Genomic DNA, 13,155 nt, shown 5'->3' with positions numbered 1-13,155 from the left:
AGAGCAAGCCCCAGGCAGGCAATACAAAGGTCGAAAAGTAGGGGAACGTGGGAAGAACTGTTGGGGTGTGGATGGAGCTACACGCTCCGGGGTGAGGTTGAAGCTAGAAGCTGCTCCTACCGTCTAGAGATCCAAGGGGTTTGCCGGTACAGTTAGCAGATATACTTACAAAAGGGTTAATTGATCTCTGTTTTAATCAGGGACACGGGAACATGAGTGAGATGAGGCTGCATTGATATTGTTGGCACCCTGCAGGACACTTTGAGGACGTGGTCTCCCTGCATTCACAGTAATTATCTTCAACATGAGTGTCACTTGGTCCTTGGCCATCTGACGTCATAGAATTTCATTAATTAACAATGTGCACTGAGCAACATCGAGAAACGTTGCCTGCAAACAAGGTGTCAATGTGGCCCTTCATTAGAACCTTACCAAATATTCCATGTGTTAGCGTTACTCATCTGTTTAGTGACCTGACCTGGAGTTTAATGTCCGTGGGACACTCTCTGCCCCAATTACCCGGAATAATCGTGCCGTGAGACCTTTCTCCATATACACCAGTCTATGCCTCCCTCCCTCTTCTCTTCCTGGCAGGCCTCTTGCAGGCTAAGTCTTCTACGGAATAAGCAGCTGGGATTTATTTACTATGATTAAGAAAGCATTTGAAAGTGGATATCTAAAGTTTTAATACAAACATTTCAAATATTTTTTTTCCATGGAACAGTCCCATGTGCTCCACTTTTGCTGGCTGAGGCTTTGAGTGTCATTAATTCACTGCCATCTACGTAGGAAGATCAATGAGCTTCTGGCTAGCGGTCAGATAAAGCATTAACGCTTCTGCATACGTGTGTTTGAAAATGGACTGGTGTCCTCAGCACTTATTTAATGTGGAAAAAGCTACACAGACGATGAGATTGTTAGATCCAGAGGATACGAGCATCACACGGATTTACAAAGCGTTGTTCTTCCATCTGGCACACAAACTGTTAAAAACGTAAACCATTTTCCTATCTAACCTGCCTTTCATGGAGTTCTGTAACAGAGCATGTAATCTATGAAGCCCTCCTGCCCTCGCTCCTCCATAGAATAACAAGGCTGATAAAAACCATTCGGCCCATCCAGTCTGTCCTTTTCTTCCTAATATAAAGACTAAGATCTTAATCAGTCCTCGGTCTCTTCTTAGATTCAGGGTAGCTTTATGCCTGTCACATGCATGTTTAAATTCCCTTACTGTATTAGCCTCTACCAATTCTACTGGAAGGCTGTTCCACTTATCTACCACCCTCTTCTTACATTACTTCACATTCTAGCCTCTGTCTCCCTAGTTTTAGACTATGACCTTATGTTCTAATATCTTACTATTTCTATAACACACATTCAAACACTACCCTTCCAGTCTCCTCCTTTATTGAGGCAACACAGGCTGTCTTTTCGACCTCCCTTCCCCAAGGTCCTCTTTCTTTTGCACTCACCGCTTACTGTAGTGTTGCTCCATTTTCCCTTTTGGCTTCTAACATACACCCCAAATTGATTTATAGAGGTTTCTGTTAAACCTGTGCTAATAATAATAATAATAATAATATTTTATTCATATAGCTCCAACAATTTACGAAGCACTTCATATAATACACATATTCAGGGGAATGGCAAAACTAGAATTGACGACAAACCGATACGTTAGGTAAAGAGGGCCCGGCTCGCAAGCATAATAATAATAATAATTATAATGGAGTATATTACAGAATACAGAGGTTAAATGATATGTGGATGGGGCACACAGCACACGTACCCTGGCAGGGGTGCATTCATGGAATGCAAAACAGAATGACCCCAAATCATGGTTCTTGTAAGGAGATACCCTCTCATGCTTTTTGTTTGTTCTTATACTTTAACAGGCAAAAAAGGCCCTAAAAAACATCCTGCAGAAGTGTACCCACCTGCCGGCCCTCGAACCGCTGCTGCATGACGCGCCGCCCAATATTCTCAAGCACGTCGTCGGGCAATTCAGCAAGGTAAGAAATACCGGCTCTATTGATAAGTGTCCTGCATAGCGCACAGGATTCTGCCTCATTAATGCTTATCTCTATTCCATACTTGGATTTAGTGTTTCGTAGATTAATTCCTCCCGCTAGGCTAAGTATGAAATTTCCTGTTGGATCGTGATACCTGTGGTGTGTTTAATGGACACTAAAGTACCTTTTTTTTTTTGGGGGGGGGTTGTTATATGCGCTGCTTAGCATCACATGCAGAGTATGGTGCCGGGTATGACACCCCTAGCAGAACCAACAGAACCTGTATCCGTTCCATGGAGGAGAGCAGAGACATCATCCAACTTTTCTTCTAAGTACAGCACCCTCTGCTCCGGCATGAGGGAGTTTGTCTCCTAAAAGAAAAGAAGTCTGCTGCTCTATATCACAATTTGTACTGTAGTGTTGTGTATGAAGGTGGATAGTGATGTATTGGAGTGATATCAGTGTGTGTAATTGCTCTACATATATTTCTAAACAATAAGAATGATGTCAGATGGGTCAGGAGCAGTAGAATAATCCGGCCCTGGTGTCTCCTGTTGTGGACAGTCTTCATCGCTTACAATCCTAGAATAGTCCAGGGTAACAATACAATCCATAGCTGTTGTCGCCCCTGAATACCTCGTGCTTTTATTTTTCTCTAAATTCCGTGCATAATGCCACAGTGCCACTCTGTAAATATAAAAATTCCCATCAACTTCGCTAAAGCAAACCCTGAGCCCCTCCTCGATGAAAGCTGTCTTGGCTCATACTACATAAGCCACGTGGAGCGCTTAAAATGCTTGCTTGTTGGGACGCATACATTGAGCACTTTGCTGTACCATTCAGATGAGCCCATGTATCCCATGCCTGCCCCGGGAGCTTCATCCCATAACACCGCTGGTTGTTTTTAGCTTCCTAACTTTTTTGTAAATTGAGGACACCCCTGGATTCTACCTGCTGCAGCCCAATCTGTGACAATTGTATATAAAAATCATATACTGATTTCATTTGAATCTGGCACCATCTCGATCCTACGTCCTGCCAGGATTTGTAAACACAGACCTGCTGCATGTAGAGCAGAGATGCTGAACGCCAAGCCTCGAGGGCCACAAGCAGCCTTAGTGTTTTTTTTTTTTTTTGAGTATCACAGCTAGAGCCAGAGCCAGTTTAACCAGAGCCAGATTATTTGGTAGACATCTACCCTGCTGTCAAGGGCCGCAGGGGTCTACAAGTCCTCAGGATCCAGCCATGGACAGCGTCTAGATGTGACATCAGACCCCGGTACTTAGCATTGTACAGCAGCGCACAGAAATATAGTTTGGTGGCAGATAGGAACCGTTCACCCATTTAGGTGCCCATCTTCCTGATGTGAAGACTTTCTTACATTACATCTAAACTTCCCTTTATGCACTTAATAGTTTCCATCACTTCTTCTCCATGCTACCCATATTGAGATCCCTTAGTCTTTCTTGATCCTTTTCATCCTGCAAACTATTTACCATTTTAGTAGCCTTCTTCTGAATTTCCTCCAGCATGTCACCATCCTTCTGGAGGAGGACTGGTAGATGAGGGATATCTGAGAAGATACCAACCTTACCCCCAACCCTCTTCAGATAGCAAGATAACCAACGGGTGAGGGGGGTAAAATACTATTAAAGTATATTTACAGCGGCAAAACTACCGTATTAGTTACCTGTTCAGAAGTCTTCTCCTTTCTCCCCACCCAACTATTGCAAAGGCTACAGAAAAGGTGAGCACTAATATAACAAATGGGGAGGAAGAAAATCCAACAAATCCCAGGAAGTTACGATGGCTGCTCACGTGGTAAGGCTATCATGGTAAGGGGATCGTTGTAGAATTTTATTTTCTGGGGTGGTTGCAGGTAGAAGGGCATAATAGCCGTATGCACATTGTGTATAGAATACACTGTGACGGGGCTGTGTTTGAGACGTGTGTACATAGCGGCAAGTCCCAGCGGTGTAATCTTGCAGGTAGGCTCTCAGCAGAGAAAACAGCGTGAAGATTTAATGCTTCCCTTAGCACAGAAACACTGCTACGCTTCCCCTTCTTTAATGAGGCACTGAAAGTTATGAACTTGGAATAATTGTAGGGGCGCTCACATGCACGCTCCTCACAAGTGGAATGCCGCCTTAGGGCATTGCAGGCCATGAAATCATTTCTTTAATAAAGAAAGATGGGTTATTAAAGGGCTCTTTTTGTCTCATTAGGTAACAGCAGACCACAGCTGCAAGGAGTGTGTAAAATATAACTTAACTCTTTCCAAGCCAGGGAGAGGGAGCCAAGGACTGCTTTCCATGCTCCTGTTGGCACTGAAGTGGTTAAATGTCCAAAGTGGCTTTCATCCAACTTGGCTCATGGCGCGCTCTGTATTATTAGATACAGACATTCAGCCACATTAAGGGTAGAATCACAAAGCACGTTTCATATGTTTATTTTTTCTTAGTATGCCAGCCTCTAAAAACTTGCGGGAGGAATAACACTTAGAATTTGTAGATAATTAAATTCTCTTTGTTTTGCCTCAATACTACTGTAATATATATGTATATATGTATATATATATATATATATATATATATATATATATATATATATATATATATATAATAAAAAGAAACAAAGGCTAAAATAAGTCATCAATATAAATTAAGACTAAACTGTGTTTTACCAAGGGAAACTTACATATATATATATATATATAAATATTTATATATAAATAATCCAGCATCGTGGGACAATCCTGCATCTGCAAGAAATGCCAGTATTATTATTTATTGTTTTATACAGCGCCATCATACCCCGCAGTGCTGTACAATAGGTAAACAGGACATAACAATTAGTGTATAACATCATAACAATTGGTAAATAAATTAAAAGCAATCCACCAAATGGATTCATACAAAAGTGAAAACATGCATCCAAGAGCACTATCCGCATTGTAACTAGTTACATCCATATCGGTATAAACTGTATAGCTGTGTAAGTGGGGATCCCCTGATATTGGCATGGTGGGTAGAAGTGGGAATCGCTCTCACCATTTCTGTGTTGGGGTTGACTCTGGAATAAGGTTCGCACAAAAAAATAAGCATTTTTTTTAAAAAATAATCCCAGGCCTGGCCAGGATCTCTGCGGCTAGCACACTTCTCAGCATCTTCACGGGCCGAGCGTGCCTTGTTTTTAAGAGTGCGTGGGGTTAGGATGAAAGAGAGGGAATGCACACAGCCCTGCTCTCCATGAGCTCCGGCTAGAACGGCATAATTCTCACATTCTGTCCACTTCCCCCTCTTGCCCACCCTTTAGCCACACATGCCCACAGAGCCTCTTAAGCCACGAAACAAGAAATCACACATTACTTCGGAAGAGGAGCGCTTTCAGATCTTAAAAGTTTCTGACATGAACGTTGGTCCACTAAAATGTATGACAGTGGAAATTTAAACCAGGCCATCTGGCAAATGCCCGGTGTCCCGGTGGCTGATATGGTCTTTCCAATACTGGCTCCCAGCGGGAGGCTGAATGAGTAGAAAAATGTAACCTACGGCCCACCGATGTCATTTAGTAGGGGGCTTGCATCATTTAGTGGCTGCTGGGTTTAAAGTGCTAGATCTGGCCGGCCTAAACCAAGACTTTTTGGTCTGTTTCCTCGTTTTAATTTTATTATTATTTACATTTTAAAAAATGCATTTGATTAACTGTTTTTCATAAACCTACATATTGTTCTGAAATATTAACACAAAGTATCGAGGAAAAGGATCTAATTTTACTTTTTGGGTAGAAGTGAGTTAAAACAGATTGGCTCGAGGTATGAATGAGTTCCAGGAGTGCAATAAAAGTCAGCCAGATTTAGTGATAGCAGAGGCAGTAAAACACAGCCAGCAGATCCACAGATAAGTTGGACTAAGGCCGTAAAGACCTAATTGAGGCATTAGGCAAATAATTGGTAGTGTGTGAACTCACAACCTTTTAATACATCATACAAGAGGCAATACAATGCTTTGCTTTGAGCTGTAAATACAAAAGGGTTAACGTCTCCAGAAAGACATTATTCAGAGAGCCAAAAATACTCTGGAACCGCTCATTGCTGCATTCCTTGCTTCATTATTTGTAAGCCCTATCTAGCCTCCTTTCAGATATACGGAAAGACTAGTCTAGAATTTGTACGATAGCGTCTACAGAACGAGGCACAATATCGGGGCATTAGAGGCACTTTACTGTTTTTCTTTTTACTTTCAAACTTTATTTAAATCTGGCAAAGTTCAAGCACCACCACCAAGCGACCATTATGTATATAACATGAAATTTACATTAAAAGCAAGCAAACCTAGGGTCACCGCGTCTCTGTGCAGATGTAATTGTGTCACATTATCAATTCTTTGGATCAAACCCAGAGATGCAAGTAAGCGTCTTCTTAAAGCGGCCTAACTTTTAACTCCTGCTTTCCAAACGCCTACTTCAGGGAGACCAGATGACCCCTTTAATAAATATGCTGCGTGCGCAGGAGCAGTAACTTTAATGCAGCACTATACATTTGAGATGTATAGATATAGATATATATATGCCCACAGTTAAAGGGCAAAACACTTAACTTTAAATGGGAGCACTGAAAATGCACCTTACAGGGTAGTGGTTTTATGGCACCCCTGTGGTATGTATTTTCCATAATGTACGCAAGCAGAAGTTTTTCGGGCACTAGAAGATTTCAGATTGTCCTAGCCATGAAGCTCTCCTCCATTGAGCGGTTAACCCAAGATGTCTCCAGCTCTAGTGTATACTCGGTGATACAGAACCGCCGGCACAATGGCACCGCTTGTTAAATGGTTAAGAGAACAGGCTACGTCGTTGGAGAGGTGAATGGTTTTGTTATTCACGTTCACACGGGGTGCTCTTTTGTACCCCTCTGCCGTAATGATGTGAATTTGTTTGTCCCGTGCAGCGTTTCTGCAGCTCATGGTAAGAGTTGGCAGGGAGCTACCAATAATCTGCAAAGATATCGCTGTATTGAACCGTCTGTTCATCTCAAAATTGGACCTTTTGTGCGTTATAATGAATTGGAACATGAAGTTTTTGTTCTCTGCTACCCTAAATTATTGGTTATATTCTGTAAGTCATCACCAGGTGCCGGCCCGGACTGACCATCTGGCACGTGGTAAATCAGGTCCTGCAATGTACGGCCGCCAACTGGATAGCCAAGGACCTTTAACCATGAACTGACCCGACCACGTGCCATGCAATGTGCATACGTTATGTACAACGTACTTAACGCGTAGACGTTAACTGGTCTGTCACTTTTTACCTCAGATTACCATTCCCGGCTTTCATGAGATTTATTTTTATATAAAACATCTCCAAAAGCATCACACCAATACCGGTAATAACGGAAAGGCACAAGCTAGAGGTAGTTTTAATTCATTTAGTTATACTAAAATCTGTAAAAATGTGTGCTTCCAATTAGTGAAAGAAGAAGCGCGGTTGGTCCCAGAGCTGCTTAAGCTGTCTGTGTAGCCATTAAGCTAGGCTGGAGCTATCACTTCTTTTCTACCTGTGACTGTCTATGGGTTATGGGAGTTGTAGTTCTACAGCAGCTGGAGGAGAACCGGGTGCCTAACTAAAAACACTCATTGCAAGGTGGTGAATCTGGAACTCTCTGATCACTCCGGGGCTCATTGTTAGCGGGCATTTTCTGAACATACTGTAACCCTTCGAATACAAAGCGTATGCAGCTCGTTGCAATAGGAAGCCGCAGACTGGGGGTATTACTGACCGGGTTTATACGTAATAAAATGCAAACGGTTCTCATCCCGGCCACCTACTCTCTACACAGATCTCCTGCTATCGTGTGTATTTCCAGGAGTTAATCCCTGTCGTTTCCATTTGTAAGTTCTGGATTTGCATGTTCTTGATGGATTGCTGATTGAGATTTACGTAAATGAAATGTAATTTGAAATTCTAATGCCCGGAGCAGAGCGGGGCGCTGGCGCTCTCTCTCTCTCTCGTTGGATCTGTATAGTGAGGCGTCTTCTGGCACAGGTAATCGCCACCTTGTGACCTGATCACGCGCCTCCCGGCAGCACAACACCTAATAGACATCTTCACAGTTTAATTGCTATAAACGTGAGCTCATTTCAGCGGACATAAATTACGCGGTTCTAAGTTAATTGGACGCGTGTTCTGTCACGTCCCGGAGTTTGTCCGAATCCAGGCAGGGATGAGTCGGATCCAAGCAGGTAGGATCTAGAATGAATTCAAACTATTTGGATTATTTTATTATTACAATGAGTAGGAATCACAGAACGCAGCCAACTTGGAAAAACCCCGCTCTTGATTTTTTAGTAAAATCTATATTTCAGTCTGTATTTGGGGCCGGCCAGCAATTCATTTCACGTGGTGGGCTGCTCTTTACTCGGCTTAATACAAAGGACTCATCTGAAGCATTAGTTACTAAACTTGCCCTGATCTCCGTTTTGAGTGTTTTTGTAAAGGATTAATTCTAGAGTCGGGCAGCAGAATATGGTAAGGAAAGCCCAAACCCTTACACGAGCTTTAATCCCGGCCGCGGTGAATGAATCTGCAACCCATTACAAACCAATTCACCTCACGCTGCTTCACCCCTGAAGAGGATAAAATATGGCCAGGGAAAGTGATTCATTAAATACAGATTTATTTTGAGCCTGTAACGTTTGCATCTAGTTCCTTCTAGAGAGCAGCGAGAACCCGAAGACTCCATGTTATTTGGCTTTGTATGTTTGTCTTAAGGGGACAGCCTGGATCCAGAGCTCGGAAAGGCCTCGATTTATGGGGGAAAGCTTTCTGATGAGGCCATTGATAAAACACGGAGGATCACAATTTTTCTTCTGCCTTTATGATATAGTTATTTATACTTAACATGAAAAACCTAAATTAAACATTTATTGCTTATTTGTGGTATTATATTTTTTATTAGCCAAAGCTGGCACAGTGTATCGTTATATATATTGAAAAGTCTCATTCATTTTATGCTGCAGAATGATCTAATTGCATGAAATGATTATACAAAGGCAATACTGTTATACAAAAATTATGAACCCCAGGAATGGAACAGGTTTCCATTTATAAACACAGCCTTCTTATTGTGCTTTCATGTATTATTGTGTAGTTTCATACATATAAAAGAACCTCGCATCCACGCCTCGCTCATCCACATGGATCAGAAATGTCAAGTATCGGCTCTTGGTCATTTTTAAAGATAATTGTGGAACAAAGCGCCATGATTATCACAAAACACCAGACGACTTTAGCCAAGTTAGGACATAATTAATAAATATGTTGTATTTTAAGAAAAAAAAAAACAGTAAAGGTGATGCTTACCTTTAAAATATAGGAGGGTTTTCATACATTTTGCCATTTCACAGCAGCTGTCCCTAAAGTACTCTGAACGCTCCGCACGCTCTGCTGCTCCCGGCCCGGACGCTGCGCACTCCAGCAGTCTGGAATAAACACTAAATAACTCGCCATTCATGGCTTTGTAGGATAGGTGGGATGAATGCGCATTTTTTTTACTTGGTAATAAATTAACATTGAAATAGTGTTTAAAGAGATTTATTAAATATTAGCATTGTGTCATCCATGTTTGGGGCAGGAAAAGCTTTAAGAGACATATCACTATATAATAGTTGATGAAATAGCCATCTTTCTTGATATGGTGTTTCTAACAAGAATGCCACAATGTACCTTTACTCCAGTGACCCTCCATGTCTTTGGGTATCACGGGCAGCAGTGGGGCCAATGCTTCCTCTAGGGAGACCCCCCAGACTAGATCAAGTGGCCTAGTACTAAATATCTTCTGCTGCATCTCGAGTTATTTTACTGGCTTTATTCTGAATGACATTTTCTGATCTCACCTCTGAATTCGTTTTCTTTCTCCCTTTTTTAAATCTTCCTCCTTTTTTCAGCTGTTATTGGTCTTTAAATCTTTCCTTTTCACTTTTATTTTCATCTGCATGATCTTCATTCTGCCTGTGATCCTCAGGACATCACTCAGGTGAGGTCTCACCTACGCTAACACCAACGTCACTTCTCCTTTCATTAATCACGTATATTAGAAAACAAAGCCTTAGGGAGTAATATCTCTCAATCTGTTGTCTCTTTGATAGCAAGCTAATTGTAGCTTTTCTGGCATGCTCAGGCAGTATTACGCCATACCCCAGCATTTTGTGCAATAAATCATTGACATTAGATGTATCTTTGGTATGGAGGGGGCCTCAGTAATGAAAATGTGTTATTCTGTTTAAGGTTCTTCCACATGATAGCAAAGCAAGACGTCTATTCGTAACGAGTGGTGGACTTAAAAAGATTCAAGAAATTACAGCGGATCCTGGCTCACCTCTCCAAGAATACATCAATACGATCAATAATTGCTACCCAGAAGAAATCGTCAGGTAGGGGAGGTTATTTCTTAAACGATGGGCAAAGGCTGTCTGCTTCTAAATCCCGCAGGTTAAGGCTGAAGTAGATTCTCATAATGACTGATCCAAAGAATGAGAGTAATGAAAAATTTAGCAAAATCTCTCATTGCCGTAGCCTTGGCTTACATGATGGCAAACAGGAAAACTACCTATCGTAGTTAATGGGAACCCGGACCCTGCGCAAGTCAAAGTCCGTCTCACTTTCTAGTTGTCATTCATTGAAACATAGAATATCCCGGCAGCTGAGAATCATTCGGCTTGTCTAGTCTGCCCGTAAATGTCTCTCGTTGCTCTGTATACCTTTGCCGGCCCACGCAGCATTTAGTGCAGGGGTTTCCACAAACACGGCAGTTTTCATGAGATTTTGGAGCTGGCCGCTTAGTGACGTGTGCTGCCATTTCATTCTGTGCTGGCAGGAACACTCGATGAGCTGAGTGAGATGTACTAATGAACGGCTTCTCTATGTACCGAAATGGAGGAATCATGTTTGTGTTCATTCTGGCAGAGTACAGGTTAATTCACTGTTATTGCATGTGTATAATTTGATGGATCCACACACATACGCGTGCAATGAATATATCCGAAGAATCACACAAAACTAAAGACTTACGGCCCAAAGGCATGAAAACGCTAAGGTTTCTTTAGGTTACAAAAATTGTATTTGTAGCAAAATTATTTTGATGGCACGGCATAAATCAATATAAATTATCTTTCTTTTTTTTTTTTAAATTATTTACTCTTTATTTCTTTTATCAAATAAATAAATACAATAAAACCAAATAGACAGTGTTCACAGATTTATATCCTCCCTCCCAACCCACCCTGTGTCTGCAAGGAAAGGAAAAAAAAAAATTGGTAAATTGGAAGTCCCTCTTTTTGTTTTTGGATTCTCCACTTCTATATTGTTCATATTTTTTTATTTGGTCAATCAAATTTAGCCACTGGGGTAATGTGGGGGCTCCTTTATCAAACCATTTCCTCAAAATCAATAATCTCCCTAAAAAAAAGATTTTCTTAAAGAGTTTGTTTAACCTGCCAAACTGTTCTACATCACCTAGTATTACAACCTTTGGATCTATTACGCCATTATAATTAAATTTAATCTTCAAAAAATTAAATATGTCGTCCCAGAAATTTTTTATCATATCACATTGCCACCATAAATGCAATAAACCCGCATAAAGGGCCCCACATCTGGGACAATCTGAATTGTCTCTACAATTAATCTTCCATAGCTGGTGCGGAGAATAGTATAGTCGATAAATAATTTTAAGTTGAGTGAAATTATCTTTCTAAAAATATGTATTCTTTGAAAATTCTGATGTGTACCCACTATACAGTATATGCCATATATATTTTGTTGTCACATTAACTAATAAAAGTGCTAATTTTAGACACACATTTTACCCATGAAAATATTGGCACTATTTTATCTTAAAACCTTTTAGTTTAAATGTGTTGAAAAAATATGAAGGTGGACCAGTTCACTTAATATAAATTCAAGGAAGACGCGTCTGCTGTTTGACCTCTTGACCACAATAAAAAGACATATTTTAAGAATGTTAAACAGCTATTGCTTTTGTGTTTTTTAGGTATTATTCTCCCGGATATTCACAGACGCTTCTGGAGAGAGTGGACCATTACCAGCCAGTCTTCTAACCCGCTTCACCATCGTGATGTAAACGTTTCATTGCACTCTCTGGATAATTACTTCATGTGGACTATAACTGGAAAATAAAATTAAATGAACAAATCCACCTTTTTTATATAGATTAATTTAGTGTACACTTGGATGATCTTCTTTGGTAGCCTATTTTAGATTTAAATTATAGGTAAAAACAAATTCTACTGCATTTCATCCAAAACAAATGGCTTCTTATTTCCACATCTGAGAATATACATTATATATTTTAAAGGAAAATAAACGGGCTTCAGTAGTGTTTTATACCCATTTTTTGTGTAGATCTGGACATGAAATTCTTTCAGATGTAATCATTCTGTGACAGACAAGACTCAGCACCGCAAACAGCTCAACTAATCATTTATGGCTTTTTGAGCAAGAATTGCTTTGTTGAGACCCTTCTATAATGTTTGCATAGGGTTTAGATGTGACAAGGCTATTCCAAAACTTTTAATGACTTCATCCCTTAAGATATACACTTGCCTGTGTGCTCCAGATCATTGTCCTGCTGGGTGGCCCAGTTGTGGTTGGGCTTAAGGACAGAATTCTCCTTTACAATAATCTTGATTAAAGCATTGGTTCCTTCAGGGATGCCAAGATGTCCTCCTGATACATCAAAGCATGACGCTGCCACCGCCACACTGGTATGATGTCCTGAAGGTGGACTACACTATTGGCTTTTTATTGGTCGATATAACAAGAAAAAATATTGCCATATTACAACAAAATGGTGGGGTTGTTCTACTCTGCTTTGTGTCATTACTGGATGATTTTAAGACTAGCTTTTTTTTGACACTGCCTCTGACAGCCCTTTCTAGACCGATATACATTAACTGTTTTCCAGAAGTGTTCGCAAATGTTTTTAACAAGGGACAATGGTGCTTTGGAACCTTGTGTGCTTATAACTTAAGTCTGATGGCAAGGTCCCAAATGTTAAATTAGGCAGAACTGGTCCAAATCACGCCTGATTGTTTAAGATCTTCAAATACCTGACCCTAATCCCTTAGGC

The 13,155-nt window shown here is 40.8% G+C and overlaps 1 protein-coding gene across 1 annotated transcript in view; it reads left to right on the top strand.

The window, feature by feature from the left end:
- Nucleotides 1-12,404, top strand: part of SPAG6 (sperm associated antigen 6) — a 55,987-nt gene extending 43,583 nt beyond the window's left edge. The window contains exons 9-11 of the mRNA XM_053467621.1: nucleotides 1,896-2,012; nucleotides 10,293-10,438; nucleotides 12,058-12,404. Of these exons, the coding sequence (XP_053323596.1) occupies nucleotides 1,896-2,012; nucleotides 10,293-10,438; nucleotides 12,058-12,124 (330 nt within the window). The 3' untranslated portion in view covers nucleotides 12,125-12,404. The remainder of the gene's footprint in view (nucleotides 1-1,895; nucleotides 2,013-10,292; nucleotides 10,439-12,057) is intronic.
- Nucleotides 12,405-13,155: the final 751 nt, after the last annotated feature.

The sequence above is a fragment of the Spea bombifrons genome, chromosome 5 (assembly GCF_027358695.1).
Source record: "Spea bombifrons isolate aSpeBom1 chromosome 5, aSpeBom1.2.pri, whole genome shotgun sequence".
Taxonomy (NCBI): Eukaryota; Metazoa; Chordata; class Amphibia; order Anura; family Pelobatidae; genus Spea; species Spea bombifrons.
The sequence above is the reverse complement of the archived record's forward strand: the minus strand, read 5'-3'. Positions and strand labels throughout refer to the sequence as shown.